Raw genomic sequence first — 20884 nt, forward strand, 5'->3', positions numbered from 1 at the left:
AATGTCAGTTCATGCTGCAAGAGGTTGGGGGACGTCCTCCGGAAATTGTAAGTGTAACAGTGTTGCTTCCGTCCCTCTCCTCGCCCCTACCTGGGCTTGAACCAGGGACCCTCTGCACACATCGACAACAGTCACCCTCGAAGCACCATTACCCGTCGCTCCACAAAAGCCGCGGCCCTTGCAGAGCAAGGGAAACAACTACTTCAAGGTCTCAGAGCGAGTGACGTCACCGATTGAAACGCTACTAGTGCGCACCGCTAACTAGCTAGCCATTTCACACCGGTGACATAAGTCTATGGAAGGGGGTGAGAACCATGAGCCTCCTAGTTTTTGTATTGAAGTCAGTGTGCCCAGAAGAGGACTGAAACTAGCTTTCCTCCGGCTATACCATGGTGCTACCATACAGAGTGGTGTTGAGACTACTGTAGACCTTCATTGCAAAACAGTGTGTTTTTATCAATTATTTGGCCTTTTGAAACCTGATATAAATTCGATTTTATTCTATTCGTATTCAGCAAAAGCAATTGGAGCACTGAGACGCCTTATATTAGTGCTCATTCTGGCGTTGTTTGTCTGATTGTTATCTGATTGCACCACATCCTCTCTGCCTGTAGGGTTTTACCTTAATCTCAGAGAAAGTGTTGATTAAATGGAGTGCACACCGCCCCATTTGTGATTTTGAACTTTGCTATTCTCACACCATGACATGCATGTTATAATAAAAAATATGTCATGTTGGGTGAGGTGGTGACGATGAAGGCCGGGCAGGCGATCAGAGTTCGTTTGCATCCCAAATGGCATCCCATTCCCTATATAGTGCACTACTTTTGACCAGAGCCCTATCGGCCCTGGTCAAAAGTAGTGCACTATAAAGGGAATAGAGTGCCATTTGGAATGCAACCCTAGTTGGCTCCTGGATGAAATGGATCAATGTTGTGCAGTGTGAGAGTCAGTTCTCTCTCTCTCTCTCTCTCTCTCTCTCTCTCTCTCTCTCTCTCTCTCTCTCTCTCTCTCTCTCCGTAGTGGGAAAAACTCAAATAGGAACCATCTGTGTAATTGGTCTGTATTAGTAACATGAACAAAGGATATTGGGCCAGATCTACTCGGTACCTACTGATAGATGTGTGCACCTGCTGTGTTGCGGGGCGAATAAAACATAAAAGGTTGAACACAAAGGTAAAAGAAAGGTTACAAGAAGGAATATGGCCTCTCAGTGAAGCATTATTGAAGACAGGTGTGTCTGTGTGTGTTTTGCTTTATTTAGGCCTGCTTTACAAACACAGATAGGCTAGGCATATTAGACCTATTCAGACACAGTATTATTGTAACAGCCGCCCTATTCAGTTGTTTTATTTTGTTTAATTTATCATAAACATTAGAGAGCTTCCTAGGAGAGGAACTAGGTTGTAGGCAAGTCTTATTATAGGCCCAATAAAAAAAAACACACACATATTTCCAACGTCTCAACAACGGCATCCCCTCCTGACTGTGGTCCTAGTCATCCTTTGTGTCTCCCCATCCGAGGTCCATCATATGATCCCTCAGCCCTATGTTCCCTCAGCCCTATGTTCCCTCAACCTATTATCCCTCAGCCCTATGTTTCCTCAACCCTATATTCCATCAGTACCCACTGAACCAATTTCAATCAAAATTGGCACAAAAGCTTATTGTTATAAGGTAGAAAATGCTGATTATTTTAGCATCTACATATGTAAGGGTATATATGGAACCTACTGAATATATTCAAATACTATGACCTTGACCTTTGGTAAATATTACAGCAGCCCAAATAGCGTTTTTTGTTGTTTTATTTCAGCATCTACTCAAGTTATTTTTTATAATAGTTGCCTTAAATATGTCAAATGATATGGCCTAGGACCCACTGAAATATTGAATCATTGGTGAGTGGTTATTTATCTCGGCATTTACGGAAGCTATTTCAATCATATTTGGCACAAATAAGCAAGGCCAAAAAAATTCTAAAGAATATGTATTTGGTCACAGTGATCGGAAATGTATATTCGAGGTAATGACCTAGATTTATTATATATGGCCTGTCCATTACGTTTATTGAAAAATGATGTGTTACAATAAACATGCATCTGATCTGTTATTGATGGTCCTCTCATTTGGGTTGCCAATCCCTGGTTTAGAAGATAGAGCTGAGGGAACATGAGGCTGAGGGAACATGAGGCTGAGGAAACATGAGGCTGAGGGAACTGAAGGAACATAGGGCTGTGGGAACATAGGACTGAGACATAGACATGGTCCCCTCCATCCATTTGGTTCTCGCCCTCTGTCTGAGTTCGGCCATCTCTGCTAAACTAGCTGCAAGCACTCCCACAATAACATTGTTGACGTCACTAGCCATCGGTCCCAAAGGACACAACTGCAAAACTGCAAGAAAGAGTGGTGATGGAAACGAATGGTCGCGTTCTCCTGCTCAGGCGTTGCTTGCATCAACCAATGGCTGCGTGCAACGTCATTGACCGTGTCATCGATTGACAGATTGCTATAACATTATGACGTGTTAGTTGATACATAAAATACCTATACCTATCCAGGCGTTGTAAGATTTGGCATGCTTCAGCAACTCCTAGGCAGAGCAGCGCTGGCGACGGCCATTTTAGGACTATCACGGCTGCCGAATACTTCTTATGTTTTTTTTTCTTCTTGAGTGAGATATATTTTATTATAGGGGAGGATATAAGAAAGTTGTTTTTATTTCCCCGTGATTTATTTAACTCATTCGGGATGCAGTTCCGAAGGTATAAACATGTTGCATCCATTGTCAGAGTCGTCCTTGGACTATTATGTGCAGTGGAGGCAGCCAAAGGTAAGCCAGGGTTTATCTCGTATTGTCTGTCTATCTGTTCGGGCGAACGAACAATCTCCATTTAAGGAAAATTAAGGCCAATGCTCCGTCTAGCCTACACATTGTTTATTATAATAGGCTACAATAAAGAACCCAGATGATATGTAATTCCCAAGGGATGTATGGTAAACCTGCCCTAGGCTACTGATTGCCATAGCGGATGGATGTCCCTTGCTACAAAGTATCCGTCTCTGTCTGTCAGTGCATCATCACGCGACTTTGTAGCTATATTAAAAATGCCATCAAACTAAACTTAAATTGTTTGCATTTTGCATCATCACTGGTGATACTAAAATGTAAATGAGTAGGCTATCATGAAATCATTAGCCCATATCTGTCTGCATGGATGAACGAGGTTGTTTCTCCCCTCTGCCATCAAGGCTATATTGGGTACCTATCTATTGTATCTGCATAGAAACAATTAAACTTGCCAAAACACACTGGCATAAGCATTTGATTTCATATAGCCTATCAGAGCCCATACTATGGTTAGCGTTTCATTCACCTGTTTGTATTGTTCAATAGCACTTGTGTGAAAAAAATAAATAAACTTTACCCTAATGTCCTGATGTAGGTGCTTGTTTAAATACCTCGAACAATCGTTTTCCAACGCTGTGGGGCACAATGTATGATCCTCGCTTGTTAGCTATGCATTACAGACCGTCCTCACAAGCACCATTTGTGGCTGGATTTGAACATGTATGTGTTATTACTAATAGTACAATGCTGCAGCTGCAGGTGTATCAGCGGGCCACAGTGAAATCCCCAAAATATGATGGATGGATTGGACACAAGAAGAAATAGCTTGCCAAAACTGAATGCCTTGAAGACCTCTCCAGTATTAATTTATTGGGTACATAAGGACTTTTATCCAGTGACCTCTCAGTGTGAACGATCTAAATGTAGCCTACTTTTTCATGTTAAAGGGCCAATGCAGCCGTTTTTATCTCAATATCAAATAATTTCTGTGTAACAATTAAGTGCCTTACTGTGATTTGTTTTCAATTAAAATGGTAAAAAAATAATAATAATAATAATAATAAGCTTCTTAGCAAAGAGCAATTTCTCAAGCAAGAATTTAGCTAGGACTGTCTGGGAGTGGTCTGAGTGGGAGGGGAAACTGAAAACTAGCTGTTATTTGCAGGGAGGTTTGGAACTCTCTTTCTTATTGGTCTATTAACTAATTTATCGCCTGGTGATATCACCAGGCAGGCCATCCCACCAAAACAGACTGAAATTTCAGGTGGTCTTTTCAAACAGTAAAAGGGCATTATCATAATTTTCATAATTTCTGCACTGGGCCTTTAAAGGGCCCTACACACTTCATGCAAACTATGCAAACGCAGTGACTGAGTATTGTTTTCACACATACTTCTATGTACAGATGTAAGATCTTTAATTTGATCACTCTTTTGTTGCTGAGAATTGTCCTGTGCAGCAGGAAATGCAAACTTGTAATGTATTTGAGGTTTAAAACGGATTCTAAAGTTTGTAATTTCCACTTTAAAATGTCAGACTTGATTTGCCCTAATGAAAAATGTATCAACCCCTACAAAAGTTTCCATTAATTATAATACACGTAATAATTCACATTTCCTGTTGCTGCAGGATTATTTTCCTGCTGTAGCAAACTGTCTCAAATTAAGGTCCTACATCTGTACTTTTGTGTGGCAAAATTTGGCAACGGAACATATACGACGCTCTATTTGCGTGAAGTGTGTAGTGGCCTTAAGGCAGGTGCGCATCAGAACAGAACACAACATGCGCAGTTAAGCGCAACACTGCCCACTGGGCACAGACGTCAGTTCAACATCTAGTTTTGATTTACATTTGGTTGAGTTGTCTACTAACGTGAATTCAACTTGAAATCAACAAAAATTGTTAAATGTAGGTTAAAAGTTGGCTGAAAAAAATATGGATTTCCATGACGTTGATTACTTTTTTCAAATCCAATCAGTTTTCCACGTTGACTTTTTTGGTTGAAATAACGTGGAAACAATGTTGTGTCAACCAGTTTTTGCCCAGTAGGGAGTTGTAGTTTCCAACAGGCCAATGTTCTACATAGTTTAGCACAGAAAACATGGTGATTAACTACAATGATCATAATCCATTGCGCGCCACCTTGTCCTGTCAGTGTTTCTTTTATGCTACGTAAAAGAGAGGGAAGAATGCACGATCAATAGGGATAGAGAGCGAGGTATCGCTACCTGAAAATACATGATCTAAGTGATTGATAGTTGGTATTCAGCAGTCATAAAAGTATGCCTTATTTACTTTGAAGAACTACTAAAATAGTGATTTTGTCAGACAGCATAGGCAGCAGCTCTATAGAGATGATGACTTGGAATGAAATAATAAAGTCATCAAATAAAACTAATGTAATATACACAACAACTGGAATATTTTATTGAAGTATAAATAAATGATGGTTAATAAGTGATAAGCAGTAATGGGCAGTCACTACCATCATGGGACTTTAATTACCTTTCGGAGTCTTTATCCCTCACTGACACCAATGACTGCACCTCCAACAACGCATCTGTCAAACTACTCAAGTTTGCAGATGACACCACTCTGGTGATGACTCCATGTACCGTGGAGAGATTTGACCTGCTGGTGCCCTGGTGTGCAGTTGCAGTATCCTGGAACTCAACACAGACAAAACCGCCCCACCATCTCTCCCCCTCGAGATTGATGGCTCAGCTGTTCGCACGGCTGAATCATTCAAATTCCTGGGGACCATCATCTCCCACAACTTCAAGTGGGAGGACAACATCACAGCGGTCAGCAAGAAGGCACACCAGCGGATGTACTACTTGCAGCAGATGAGAGAACTCAATTTCACAGTCAATCCTGATCCTGTTTTAAGCTTCAATCGTTGAGTCCATCCTCAACTCCTCTATCACTGTATGGTTTGAGTCTGCGTCTACCCGCTGCAAGGGCAAACTGTAACGCATTGTCCGGTCTGCAGAGAGGGTCATCGGCTGCCACCTGCCTTCCATCGAGGTCCTGCACGACAAGCAAGCGTGCAGGAAAGATCATCGCCGACCCCTCCCACACCGGTCACCCCTCCTAAAAAAATGCACCTCTGGTAGGAGGTTCAGGTCACTCATGACCAAAATCTCCCGCCACCTGAAAGGTTTCTTCCCCTGGGCTGTGGCCCTCACCAACCGGCCATATGGCCCATAGACTAAAGGACTATGCACTCTATGCTGCACATAGCCATCTCTGAACTGTACACAAAATAACTGCATTATTCTGCAATTGCACTCTGTTCATCTCTCTGCATGATGATATATTCATACTGATACTATACATTTGTGTACATCCACTGTATATCAACCGTATACACAGAGTATATTTGTATATCTGTTCATTCTCTTATAGTTCTATGCTCACTTTAACCAGTTGTTTATAATGTACACTACTTTTCAAAAGTTTGGGGTCACTTAGAAATGTCCTTGTTTTCAAAAGAAAATCATATTTTTTTTCCATTAAAGTAACATCATTGATCAGAAATACAGCGTAGACATTGTTAATGTTGTAAATGGCTATTGTAGCTGGAAACTGCTGTTTTATTTTATTTTATGGAAAATCTACATAGGCGTACAGAGGCCCATTATCAGCAACCATCAGTCCTGTGTTCCAATGGCGTTGTGTTTGCTAATCAAAGTTTATCATTTTAAAAGGCTAAAACCCTTTTGCAATTATGTTAGCACAGCTGAAAACTGTTGTGCTGATTAAAGAAGCAATAAAACTGGCCTTCTTGAGACTAGTTGAGTATCTGGAGCGTTTTCTTTCGAAAACAAGGAAATTTTTAAGTGACCCCAAACTTTGAACTTTGAACGGTAGTGTATGTAAAACGTTGTTTAAACTCTGCTGTTTGTATTCTGTCTATAAATGTTGTCAATCACTAGCAGCACCATATCACCAAGTAAAATGTGTATGTGTGAATTTGCTTGGCAAATAAAGGTGATTCTGATTAATTGTTTTATTCTGTGTTGTTACAGCATTGAACCCACATAATGCATAGCGCATTTAATGTAAAAGTAAATACATCGAAAACCGTGATTCTTTTTTAATAATCGAACCGAAACCGAACCGACCTCAAAAAATAAACAATACAGTGGGGGAAAAAAGTATTTAGTCAGCCACCAATTGTGCAAGTTCTCCCACATAAAAAGATGAGAGAGGCCTGTAATTTTCATCATAGGTACATGTCAACTATGACAGACAAAATGAGAAAAAAAAATCCAGAAAATCACATTGTAGGATCTTTTATGAATTTATTTGCAAATTATGGTGGAAAATAGGGTATTTGGTCAATAACAAAAGTTTCTCAATACTTTGTTGTATACCCTTTGTTGGCAATGACACAGGTCAAACGTTTTCTGTAAGTCTTCACAAGGTTTTCACACACTGTTGCTGGTATTTTGGCCCATTCCTCCATGCAGATCTCCTCTAGAGCAGTGATGTTTTGGGGCTGTCGCTGGGCAACACAGACTTTCAACTCCCTACAAAGATTTTCTATGGGGTTGAGATCTGGAGACTGGCTAGGCCACTCCAGGACCTTGAAATGCTTCTTACGAAGCCACTCCTTCGTTGCCCGGGCGGTGTGTTTGGGATCATTGTCATGCTGAAAGACCCAGCCACGTTTCATCTTCAATGCCCTTGCTGATGGAAGGAGGTTTTCACTCAAAATCTCACGATACATGGCCCCATTCATTCTTTCCTTTACACGGATCAGTCGTCCTGGTCCCTTTGCAGACCACCCCCATGCTTCACAGTAGGTATGGTGTTCTTTGGATGCAACTCAGCCTTCTTTGTCCTCCAAACACGACGAGTTGAGTTTTTACCAAAAAGTTATATTTTGGTTTCATCTGACCATATGACATTCTCCCAATCCTCTTCTGGATCATCCAAATGCACTCTAGCAAACTTCAGACGGGCCTGGACATGTACTGGCTTAAGCAGGGGGACACGTCTGGCACTGCAGGATTTGAGTCCCTGGCGGCGTAGTGTGTTACTGATGGTAGGCTTTGTTACTTTGGTCCCAGCTCTCTGCAGGTCATTCACTAGGTCCCCCCATGTGGTTCTGGGATTTTTGCTCACCGTTCTTGTGATCATTTTGACCCCACGGGGTGAGATCTTGCGTGGAGCCCCAGATCGAGGGAGATTATCAGTGGTCTTGTATGTCTTCCATTTCCTAATAATTGCTCCCACAGTTGATTTCTTCAAACCAAGCTGCTTACCTATTGCAGATTCAGTCTTCCCAGCCTGGTGCAGGTCTACAATTTTGTTTCTGGTGTCCTTTGACAGCTCTTTGGTCTTGGCCATAGTGGAGTTTGGAGTGTGACTGTTTGAGGTTGTGGACAGGTGTCTTTTATACTGATAACAAGTTCAAACAGGTGCCATTAATACAGGGAACGATTGGAGGACAGAGGAGCCTCTTAAAGAATAAGTTACAGGTCTGTGAGAGCCAGACATCTTGCTTGTTTGTAGGTGACCAAATACTTATTTTCCACCATATTTGCAAATAAATTCATTAAAAATCCTACAATGTGATTTTCTGGATTTTTTCTCTCTCATTTTGTCTGTCATAGTTGACGTGTACCTATGATGAAAATTACAGGCCTCTCTCATCTTTTTAAGTGGGAGAACTTGCACAATTGGTGGCTGACTAAATACTTTTTTCCCCACTGTATTTGTGCTCTGTTGTATGCTTGTGTGATGATCATGACATGCTCATGCTCTTTTTTCACTTTGCAATAGACCATGAAGTAATTCATATTGCTCATTCAATCAATAGATTTGAGTTGTTATTACTGTTATGTTTCGAAGGTGTTGCCATTTTGTCCACTTGAAGGTCCTTTCCTGACTTTTAGAAATATCCTCTGGTCTTTGTGTAGCTACTTTTTTTGATTGTATGGGTATGATGCATTGACAAGGTATGGTGTGCTTGTTTCACTACTGTATGCAAAGAGAACACAAGGTACTGGCTTTGAAGTCACGTGACAGTGAAGAACTCATGAGTTCCCTCACAAAATAACACGTCAAATGTGCAGTTTCAAGTGTGAAATTGGATTTTCACATTTAAATAGCTGTTTTCACATGTTGAATTTACATTTCACACGTGAAACCATATTTTCACATGTATTAAATTTAGAGTTCACATGTTAACGCCACTTTTTCACGTGAGGAGAATAAAATGTTTTGTAATGTCAGTTTTCACATGTTTAATACTTTCACGTAAAAATCGGAAATGCAGTTTTACATACATTTGCAGTTTCACATATGAAAGAATTCCACTTGCATTCTGATTTTCACATGTGAACTTGCAATTCCACATATGAAAGTGAAAATCTAATTTGCAGTTTCACATGTAAATCCAAAAGTATTGATAACAAAACAAAATATTGCAAGGAAATAATTTTAAAATGTGAAGAAAATGAATTGTAAGTGAATTTTTTTGTTTATGATAATGCGATTAAATAAAATGCCTCCCTCTTTCCTGCAATTTTCCTTTTAATGTGAACATTAAATGTGTGGTGAAAAAATGGTACGTGGGGATCTTTTTTTTCACATGAGGGAAAAACACCTCAAATGTACATGTGAAACTTCACACGTGTCTGACTCATGTCTGTGTTCATGTTTGCGTAGTTAAAGATAAAGAAAACATTTAATAAAAAATATAAATAGTGACAAGTAATAAATACACAGTGAATAACAATAACAAATAAAAATAACATGGCTATATACAGGGAGTACCAGTACCGAGTCTGTGCAGGGGTACGAGGTAGCTATGTACATATAGTATGGGTAAAGTGACTAGGCAACAGGATAAATAATAGACCGTAGCAGTTGTGTTTGTGTGGGCGTAATATAGTGTATATGTGTGCGTTAGGGTGTCAGTGTGAGTGTGTGGTTAGAGTCCAGTGTGTAACTGGTTCTGTACCGGTACCTTTCTGCGTTGTGTTCTGGTGAGGTGTAGGTGGAAGGGAAGGCTCTGGACACAATTCTGCCGGTTGTCTCGCCTTTTAATGACTGCATGGAATGGATACAAATGCAAGGCAAACGTTAATGCTGCCATCTGGACTCTCGTACACAAGTTTGCCTCTCCTCATCACGCTTTGAGCAAACTCCACATCAACAAAAATGCATTGTACAAAATATACATGTTCATATTTTCAAAAGACTCATTTCATTTTTATAAAACATTGTACACCAATACACTAATAATTTGCTAATAAGTGCTAAATATTTATTTGAGTGTACTATTGTACCATTATACCTGAGGCATACTAATAAGGCAACAATGCCATTTTTGACATGACTGGACAGGTAACATTTTTACATTTACATTTTAGTCATTTAGCAGACGCTCTTATCCAGAGCGACTTACAGGAGCAATTAGGGTTAAGTGCCTTGCTTAGGGACACATCGACAGATTTTTCACCTAGTCGGCTCGGGGATTAGAACCAGCGACCTTTCGGTTACTGGCACAACGCTCTTACTCACTAAGCTAACAAAATGAACGACTGCTAACTAGGCACATTAAACATGAAATACAAAAGTCACATTTCACAACATACCGGCATGGAATGGATACAAATGCAAGACAAACGTTAATCTTCAGAGAACTCACGCTGTCTTCACCTGAAAGAGACCCTCTCCTGTAACCAAAGCTAACGGTAACTAGGCTAGCCTTGCAAAGTTGCAATCAAAGTTGCACTCGAAAATTATCCCCATTCACGTTAATCTATATTCTTACAAACAGTAGTGCAACAATACTAAATCAATGCCGATATAATTTTTGCTTGTCTTTTTTGTGCATTTGTGAACATGTGCATTCAAAAAAACGGATCATACATAAACACATACATTTTACATTTACATTTTAGTCATTTAGCAGACGCTCTTATCCAAAGCGACTTACAGTTAGTGAGTGCATACATTATTTTTAATTTTTCATACTGCCCCCCCGTGGGAATCGAACCCATACCTCTCCTCATCACGCTTTGAGCAAACTGAAGAGTAAAAACATGGTTACCGTTGATGACATCACAACATTAACACAATTTAGAAAATAACTACATTAAAATAGTTCACTCTTGAAAGTAGTGTAATACATCTCAAAATAACCTTTAAAATAGTAAATGAAAATAAATACTTGAAGCTCTTGACCCGCTCCACTACAGCCCCATCGATGTGGATCGCGCTCGCCCCTTTGTTTCCTGTAGTCCATGATCACCTCCTTTGTCTTGCTGACGTTGAGGGAGAGGTTGTTGTCCTGGCACCACACTGCCAGGTCTCTGACCTCGTCAGCAAACTTGATGATGGTGTTGGAGTCGTGCGTGAACAGGGAGTAGAGGAGGGGACTAAGCACACACACCTGCGGGGCCCCGTGTTGATGGTCAGCATGGTCGATGTGTTGTTGCCTACCCTCACTGCCTGGGGGTGGCCCATCTGGAAGTCCAAGATCCAGTTGCAGAGGGAGGTGTTCAGAGATTGCATTATCTGTTGGGGCGTTATGCTAATTATAGTGGGTCCAGGGCGTTATGCTAATTATAGTGGGTCCAGGGTGTCTCGGATGATGGTGTTGATATGAACCATTACCAGCCTTTCAAAACATTTTAATGGCTAAAGATGTGAGTGCTACGGGGCGATAGCCTTGTTTGTTTATGGCCCTATACAGCTCTGTGAGTGTGGTCTTAGTGCCAGCATCGGTTTGTGGTGGTAAATAGACAGCATTATTCTAAAATGGATTAAATAAAATACAAAATCCTCAGCAATCTACACACAATACCCTATAATGACAAAGCGAAAACAGGATTTTAGAAATTTTAGCAAATTTATTCAAAATGAAAAACGGATACCTTATTTACATAAGTATTCAGACCCTTTGCTATGAGACTCAAAATTGAGCTGAGGTGCATCCTGTTTCCATTGATCATCCTTGATGTTTCTACAACTTGATTGGAGTCCACCTGTTGTAAATTCAATTGATTTGAAATTATTTGGAAAGGCACACACCTGTGTGTGTGTGTGTGTGTGTGTGTGTGTGTGTGTGTGTGTGTGTGTGTGTGTGTGTGTGTGTGTGTGTGTATATACGGTCCCACAATTGGCAGTGCATGTCAGAGCAAAAACCAAGCCATGAGGTCGAAGGAATTGTCCGTAGAGCTCTGAGACAGGATTGTGTCGAGGCACAGATTTGTGGAAGGGTACCAAAACATTTCCTTCGACCTCATGGCTTGGGCCTTGGTCAGAGAGGTGACCAAGAACCCGATGGTCACTCTGACAGAGCTCCAGAGTTCCTCTGTGGAGATGGGAGAACCTTCCAGAAGGACAACCATCTCTGCAGCACTCCACCAATCAGGCCTTTATGGTAGAGTGGCCAGACAGAAGCCACTCCTCAGTAAAAGGCACATGACAGCCCGCTTGGAGTTTGCCAAAAGGCACCTAAAGACTCTCGGACCATGAGAAACAAGATTCTCTGGTTTGATGAAACAAAGATTGAACACTTTGGCCTCAATGCCAAGCGTCACGTCTGGAGGAAACGTGGCACCATCCCTACGGTGAAGCATGGTGGTGGCAGCATCATGCTGTGAGGATGTTTTTCAGTGGCAGGGACTGGGAGACTAGTCAGGATCGAGGGAAAGATGAATGGAGCAAAGTACACAGATCCTTGATGAAACCTGCTCCAGAGAACTCAGGACCTCAGACTGGCGCGAAGGTTCACCTTCCAACAGGACAACGACCCTAAGTACACAGCCAAGACAACGCAGGAGTGGCTTCTGGAGAAGTCTCTGAATGTCCTTGAGTGGCCCAGCCAGAGCCCGGTCTTGAACCCGATCGAACATCTCTGGAGAGACCTGAAAATAGCTGTGCAGCTACTCTCTCTATCCAACCTGACAGAGCTTGAGAAGATCTGCAGAGAAGATTGGGAGAAACTCCCCAAATACAGGTGTGCCAAGCTTGTAGCGTCATACCCAATATGAATCAAGGCTGTAAACGCTGCCAAAGGTGCTTCAACAAGTACAAAAGTTTGGAGACCTACTCATTTCAGGGTTTTTCTTTATTGTAGAATAATAGTGCAGACATCAAAACTATGAAATAACACACGTGGAATCATGTAGTAACCCAAAAAGTGGTCCGTGTCTGCTGGGTCAGTCATGGCCAGTTCATACTATCACGTTTCAGGAGAAGACCCAGATGCAGACAGTGTCGAAGTAACACAAGTTTATTACATAAAACAGGGGGCAGGCAAAAGACCGGTCAAGGGCAGGCAGAGGTCAGTAATCCAGATCGGAGTCCAAAAGGTACAGAACGGCAGGCAGTCTCAGGGTCAGGGCAGGCAGAATGGTAAAAACCGGGAAAACTAGAAAACAGGAACTTGAAAAAGATAGGAGCAAGGGGAAAAACGCTGGTAGGCTTGACGAAACAAAACAAACTGGTAACAGAGAACACCAGTATTAATACAATGGGGGTAATGGGGAAGATGGGCGACACATGGAGGGGGGTGAAGACAATCACAAAGACGTGAAACAGATCAGGGTGTGACACTTTTCTCCTGTTGTAAAGAGAAGCAATGTGCTTAATATTAGGAAAGTTGATAAATAGAGTAGGCCTTTCCTATAGAAAGCTGCTGGGATCCTCTTTTTAATAGAGGCCATCACGCAATTGCATAGCCTATAGAAATGTTGCGCAACATGAGCTCATGGGCTCTCATTAATGTTTTTTGATTAGATTTTCGATCACATTTGCATTGTCAGAGTGATTAGAGGGACAATAGTGCTGAGTACCAGGCAGTTAGCAAGTTTGGTAGGCTTCTAATGACCATCAGCAGCATCAGAGCATGGAGAAGCCTAATTATCGTGACTAAACGTTCACCTGGAATTTGACTGCCGTCATGACTCGTGACCGCCGGTGTGGCGGTAATACGGTCACCGTAACAGCCCTAATCACACCCCTAGTACAGGTAACAATAGCCAGATTGTGTCCCTATGCCATTGTAACATTCATTAACAATATTGCATGCCATCATTCAGCACTGAAACCAGGGTCAGTTTACAGCAGAGGAGGCTGGTGGGAGGAGCTATCCACCTCATTTTCGAATGCTTTTAAAACACGGAAGCCAAACGTGGAAACTATGTATACAACTTATCATCATTCATATGCGCGCCACTAGAAATCCCTGCATTAGCATGTTTCTGTTAGCTGATAAATCATGACAAAATACACCATATTACTGTCCTGCTAATGTGCCTGGACCTTGTAGGCTAAACTGCCGAGAAAACCCCCATAACTGATCCAAATCAGGCAGGCTAGATTAAGATATTTCTAAATGAATATTCATTCAAAACGCCAGGCTTTGAGCTGTTATTCAAATGACATAGGCTATTCACTGCAGTTTACAGCCTAGTTTTGTACTCAATTGAAAACAAAAATCACATTCTTCATTACATTGTGTTGTTGTAGTCTTGGTAGGATACATTTCTTGTCCCTAAAAAACTGAAACAATAGGGTAGCTTTTCGAACTGCGTACCTGTGGGGACTGGGAGGGAGCGCATGTAGTATAGGCTACCTATGATTTCATTATCTTATAGCCTAAACCTTTTTTTATTTCGCTGTGTAAATTGACTGGATATATTCACTGCAGTATTAAGCCTAACATTGAGTTTATGAATTATGGGCTAATATGCATACGCTTCCTAATTTAGGCTATAGGCTACATCTCGAGCCTGTCTGTCTTCATTGTTGTATTGCGCAATTATGCACCTGGCTTCTCCTGCCACGGCTATTCCTTTTAAATCTTGTCGAGTCCCAGGAAAAGCCACACTACAAACGCTTGTTGGACACTTATTTTGACATATTTTCTTTATCCTACTAATAGCCTATTGGAGGAGAGATGCACGCTTGCGCTTGATAGCTGAATGTAAAATAGGCTACAGCATTAACAGGCGGAAGCCCATATTTTCCTATATTAGGCCTATCTTAACACCGGGCTACATCCTGACCTACACAATATGAGTGGCCTGCTAATGTACCTTTCTGAACCTTCTAAACTGTTGAGAATAGACCCAAACTGATCCAAATGGTTGCATAATCAGGCCTAGGCTGTTGGGCAGTTATTTCGGCATGAAACAAAACAGGACGTGTGAGCAGTTATTCAAATTAGCCTACATCACTGCAGTCTACCTATGGACAATAATACATTCCTGATTGCACGGTTGTTGTAGGCCAGGTATAGTTTAATTGTTTAAAAACGTTGGCCTAGGCAACAGGCCTAGGCCTATCCTGTTGCCTAGTCAATTTACCCCTACCTAATAACTTTATGTACATACAGTTGAAGTCGGAAGTTTACATACACTTAGGTTGGAGTCATTAAAACTTGTTTTTCAACCACTCCACACATTTCTTGTTAACAAACTATAGTTTTGGCAAGTCGGTTAGGACATCTACTTTGTGCATGACACAAGTAATTTTTCCAACAATTGTTTACAGACAAATTATTTCACTTAGAATTCACTGTATCACAATTCCAGTGGGTCAGAAGTTTACATACACTAAGTTGACTGTGCCTTTAAACAGCTTGGAAAATTCCAGAAAATGATGTCATGGCTTTAGAAGCTTCTGATAGGCTAATTGACATCATTTGAGTCAATTGGAAGTGTACCTGTGGCTGTATTTCAAGGCCTACCTTCAAACTCAGTGCCTCTTTGCTTGACATCATGGGAAAATCAAAAGAAATCAGCCAAGACCTCAGAAAAATTATTGTAGCCCTCCACAAGTCTGGTTCATCCTTGAGAGCAATTTCCAAATGTCTGAAGGTACCACGTTCATCTGCACAAACAATAGTACGCAAGTATAAGCATCATGGGACCACGCAGCCGTCAACCCGCTGTCACACCCTGGTTCTGGGACTCATTATGTTGAGCCAGGGTGTGTGCAGTCTATGTGGTTTTGTTCTATGTTGGGTGTCTAGGTTGTCGTTTTCTATGTTTGGTCGATGACTCCCAATCGGAGGTAACGAGTGTCAGCTGTCGGCTCGTTATCTCTGATTGGGAGCCATATTTATACTGTGTGTTTTCACCTTGGGGTTGTGGGTTTTTGTTCCAGGTTCAGTCATAGTCACTGTAGGACTTCACTATCGTCATTTGTTTGTTGTTTTCGTGGTTGCTTTTATTTAAATAAAGTCATCATGTTCACTCCACGCGCTGCGTATTGGTCCGTTTCCTCAGACGATCGTGACAGAAAAACCCACCATCAAAGGACCAAGCAGCGTGTCAAGCGGCAACAGGACCCAGCTCCAAAGGCTTCCTGGACATGGGAGGAGATTTTGGACGGAAAGGGGTCCTGGACTTGGGAGGAGATCCTGGATGGGATGGATCGCCGTCCATGGAGCGAAACGGTGGAGAGGCGACGGCGAGAGGAGCAACGGCGTCAGCAGGGCCATCATCGTTGGAAGGACGAGAGGCAACCCCAAAAAGTTTTTTGGGGGGGGCACATGGCTTGGACGACGGGGCTAACGGAGGCAGAGAAGGGGCGAATTCAAGAGGCAACCAGGTTACGGGGGTCACTGGCCAAAGTAGGGAAAGGAGATGTAGAGGCACGGCGTGAGAGACTGAGGTGTGTATCCAGTCCGGTCCGGCCCGTTCCAGTTCCCGGGGTAGAGCCAGTGGTGTGTGCCTCCAGTACGGTCCGGCCTGTTACGACCCCTCGCACCAAGGATACGGTGCGCTTCGCCAGCCCGGCCCGGCCTGTTCCGGCCACTCGCACCAGGGATACGGTGCGCTTCGCCAGCCCAGCCCGGCCTGTTCCGGCCACTCGCACCAGGGATGCGGTGCGCTTCGCCAGCCCAGCCCGGCCTGTTCCGGCCACTCGCACCAGGGATACGGTGCGCTTCGCCAGCCCAGCCCGGCCTGTTCCGGCCACTCGCACCAGGGATACGGTGCGCGTCGCCAGCCCTTTCCCACCAGTGCCTACACCACGCCCCAAGCCTCCTGTGTGTCTCCCGAGTCCTGTGCGTCCTGTTGCTGCTCTCCGCACTAGGCTTAATGTGAGTCCCCAGGGTCCAGCATGCCCTGTTCCGGCTCTCCGCACTAGCCCTTATGTGCGTTCCCAGGGTCCAGCATGCCCTGTTGCTTCTCCCCGCACTAGCCCTGAGATGCGTGTCCTCAGCCCGGTACCTCCAGTTCCGGCACCACGCATCAGGCCTACGGTGCGTCCCCAGGGCCAAGCATGCCCTGTTGCTGCTTCCCGCACTAGCCCTGAGATGCGTGTCCTCAGCCCGGTACCTCCAGTTCCGGCACCACGCATCAGGCCTACGGTGCGTCCCCAGGGTCCAGCATGCCCTGTTGCTTCTCCCCGCACTAGCCCTGAGATGCGTGTCCTCAGCCCGGTACCTCCTGTTCCGGCACCACACACCAGGCCTACGATGCGCCTCAGACGGCCAGAGTCTGCCGTCTGCCCAACGGGGTCTGAACTGTCCGTCTGCCCAACGCCGTCTGAACTGCCCGTCTGCCCAACGGGGCCTGAACTGTCCGTCTGCCCAACGCCGTCTGAACTGCCCGTCTGCCCAACGCCGTCTGAACTGTCCGTCTGCCAAGCGCCGCAGGAACTGCCCGTCTGTACTGAGCCTGCAAAGCCGCCCGTCTGCCATGAGCCTTCAGAGCCGTCCGCCAGACCGGAGCCGCTAGAGCTCTCCGCCAGACAGGAGCAGCCAGAGCCTTCCGCCAGACAGGATCAGCCAGAGCCTTCCGCCAGACAGGAGCAGCCAGAGCCTTCCGCCAGACAGGAGCAGCCAGAGCCTTCCGCCAGACAGGATCAGCCAGAGCCTTCCGCCAGACAGGATCAGCCAGAGCCTTCCGCCAGACAGGATCCGCCAGAGCCGTCCAGCCAGGATCCGCCATTCAGTCCGGTGCTGCCCCTTAGTCCGGTGCTGCCCCTTAGTCCGGTGCTGCCCCTTAGTCCGGTGCCGCCCCTTAATCCAGTGGGGTTTAATTGGGGGGTGGTCAGGTGGAGGGGCCTACGGAAGCGGATAGTGACTAAGGTGGGGTGGGGACCACGACCTGGGCCAGAGCCGCCACCATGGACAGACACCCACCCAGACCCTCCCCTAGACTGTATGCTGGTGCGCCCGGAGTACTGTGATACTCTGGCTCCATGGACTTTGATTATTTGAGCCAGGGTTGTTCATTTTCATTGTTTGGGTGTATTTCTATGTGGGGTTTTGGGTGATTTTCTATGGTTGCATTTCTGTCACGTTTATTTCTAGGATTAGTCATATGACTCCCAATCGGAGGTAACGAGTGTCAGCTGTCGGTTCGTTATCTCTGATTGGGAGCCATATTTAAACTGTGTGGTTTCTCCTTGGTTTGTGGGTTTTTGTTCCATGTTTCTGTCAGTGTTACAGAGGACTTCACTATCGTCATTTGTTGTTTTTCGTGGTTGCTTTATTAAATAAAGTCATCATGTTCACTCCACGCGCTGCGTATTGGTCCGCTTCTTCAGACGATCGTGACACCCGCTAAGGAAAAAGACGCGTTCTGTCTCCTAGAAATGAATGTACTTTGGTGTGAAAAGTGCAAATCAATCCCAGAACAACAGCAAATGACCTTGTGAAGATGCTGTAGGAAACGGGTACAAAAGTATCTATGTCCACAGTAAAACGGGTCCTATATCGACATAACCTGAAAGGCTGCTCCAAAACTGCCATAAAAAAGCCAGACTACAGTTTGCAACTGCACATGGGGACAAAGATCGTACTTTTTGGAGAAATGTCCTCTGGTCTGATGAAACAAAAACAGAACTCTTTGGCCATAATGACCATCGTTTTGTTTGGAAGAAAAAGGGGGTGGCTTGCAAGCTGAAGAACACCATCCCAACCGTGAAGCACGGGGGTGGCAGCATCATGCTGTGGGGGTGCTTTGCTGCAGGAGGGACTGGCGCACTTCACAAAATAGATGGCATCATGAGGAAGGAAAATTATGTGGATATATTGAAGCAACATCTCAAGACATTAGTCAGGAAGTTAAAGCTTGGTCGCAAATGGGTCTTCCAAATGGGCAATGACCCCAAGCATACTTCCAAAGTTGTGGCATAATGGCTTAAGGTCAACAAAGTCAATGTATTTGTGTGGCCATCACAAAGCCCTGACCTCCATCCTATAGAACATTTGTGGGCAGAACTGAAAAAGCGTGTGCGAGCAAGGAGGCCTACAAACCTGACTCAGTTACACCAGCTCTGTCAGGAGGAATGGGCCAAAATACACCCAACTTATTGTGGAAGGCTACCCGAAACGTTTGACCCAAGTTAAACAATTTAAAGGCAATGCTACCAATACTAATTGAGTGTATGTAAACTTCTGACCCACTGGGAATGTGATGAAAGAAATAAAAGCTGAAATAAATCATTCTCTCTACTATTATTCTGACATTTCAAGTTCTTAAAATAAAGTGGTGATCCTTACTGACCTAAGACAGGGAATTATTACTTTGATTAAATGTCAGGAATTGTGAATTGTGAACATTGTTAAATGTATTTTGCTAAGGTGTATGTAAACTTCAGACTTCAGCTGTATCTACCTCAATTACTTCGTACACCTGCACATCGACTCGGTACTGTTACCCCATGTATATAGCCAAGCTATCATTGCTCATTGTGTATTTATTCCCTGTGTTACAATTTTCTCTTCCAGCTTTTCCCTTGCGCAACAGGCTATAGGCTATGCAAGTCTCTCCGCAATAGGCCATTCCTCTTCTCGTGAAATCCCAGGAAAAGCTATAGATTACAAAAGCTATAGGACATGTATTGTATACTAGACATAATAGCCTATTAGGTGAAAGAAGCAGGCTTGCTCTTGCTAAATGTTAAACAGGCCTACAGCATAGAGTTGGGGAAAGTTAAGGAGAGAGTGCAATGGCGTGATCACTTTTCGCCGGTTATGATAACAGCGTTGCACTGATGCATTGCAAATAGTTGCACAGGACAAACCGAGAGATGAGCACGGTGAAAAAGAAAACCCAAAGGAATTCACAACCATTCGAAAAATGGAAATCACTTGCAAACCTCTTGAGCAATGAGGCAATGACATGCTGTAGGCCTAAAAGATGTGCAGGCTAAACGGTGTTTGTTGTTGAATTGCTACATTTAAATACGTTACTATATTCTTTTTCATTAGGCCTACATGTACATCGAAGTATTATTTGCAGTTGTCAGTATGACAATGAACACACCCTGAAAGCACGGTCTGAACCAGTATCTGTGTGTTAGAGTATCTGCACAGTATAGGATGAGTTGATCAGTTGATTAACAGGTGTAGGTCTATAGAATTATAAACTTTCCTCTAGTGTGGATGCTCACAAACATTTTATAGTTATGTAGCCTATTGTTTATCATTATAGTTATTGGCTTGGTCGATGGCCCGGGCCTTAACTCTGACACAACTAACGTTATCACAACAGCGATTTGCTGTTGAGGCCCACTGTCGTGCCATTCATCTGCCGCCATCACCTCATGCCGAAACATGAGGTGATGGCGGCAGATGAATGGCACGACAGTGGGCCTCAGGATCTCGTCATGGTATCGATATGCATTCAAATTGCCATCGATAAAATGCAATTGAGTTTGTTGTTCGTAGCTTTATGCCTGCTCATACCATAACCCCACCACCACGGGGCACTCTGTTCACAACGTTGACATCAGCAAACCGCTCACCCAAACGACGCTAAACACGCCGTCTGCTGTCTGAAGAGCACACTTCTCCAGTGTGTCAGTGGCCATCGAAGGTGAGCATTTCCCCACTGAAGTCAGTTATGACGCCGAAGCCACAGATTGCCAAAAGGATAACCTGTGGGCACTTACAGACCATATGAGTAAATGTGCCAGGAGTACCGTGGGGGAAGAGCATACACGGGTTGAATTTATGTTCATCTATACATTTTTGGGGGGGAGTCACGTTACTCATATGGGCAAAATTGTAGTGGGTCATTTGGTGATTTGGGTTTC

The 20884-nt window shown here is 43.7% G+C and overlaps 1 protein-coding gene across 1 annotated transcript in view; it reads left to right on the forward strand.

The window, feature by feature from the left end:
- Nucleotides 1-2754: 2754 nt before the first annotated feature.
- LOC311149650 (calsyntenin-1-like) overlaps nucleotides 2755-20884 on the forward strand; it is a gene marked incomplete at both ends in the record, with an annotated part of 129391 nt that continues 111261 nt past the window's right edge. Inside the window, one exon of the mRNA XM_084186847.1 lies at nucleotides 2755-2836. Within this exon, the coding sequence (XP_084042973.1) occupies nucleotides 2755-2836 (82 nt within the window). The remainder of the gene's footprint in view (nucleotides 2837-20884) is intronic.

This window comes from Coregonus lavaretus (genome assembly GCF_964263955.1).
Source record: "Coregonus lavaretus genome assembly, chromosome: 22".
Lineage (NCBI taxonomy): Eukaryota > Metazoa > Chordata > Actinopteri > Salmoniformes > Salmonidae > Coregonus > Coregonus lavaretus.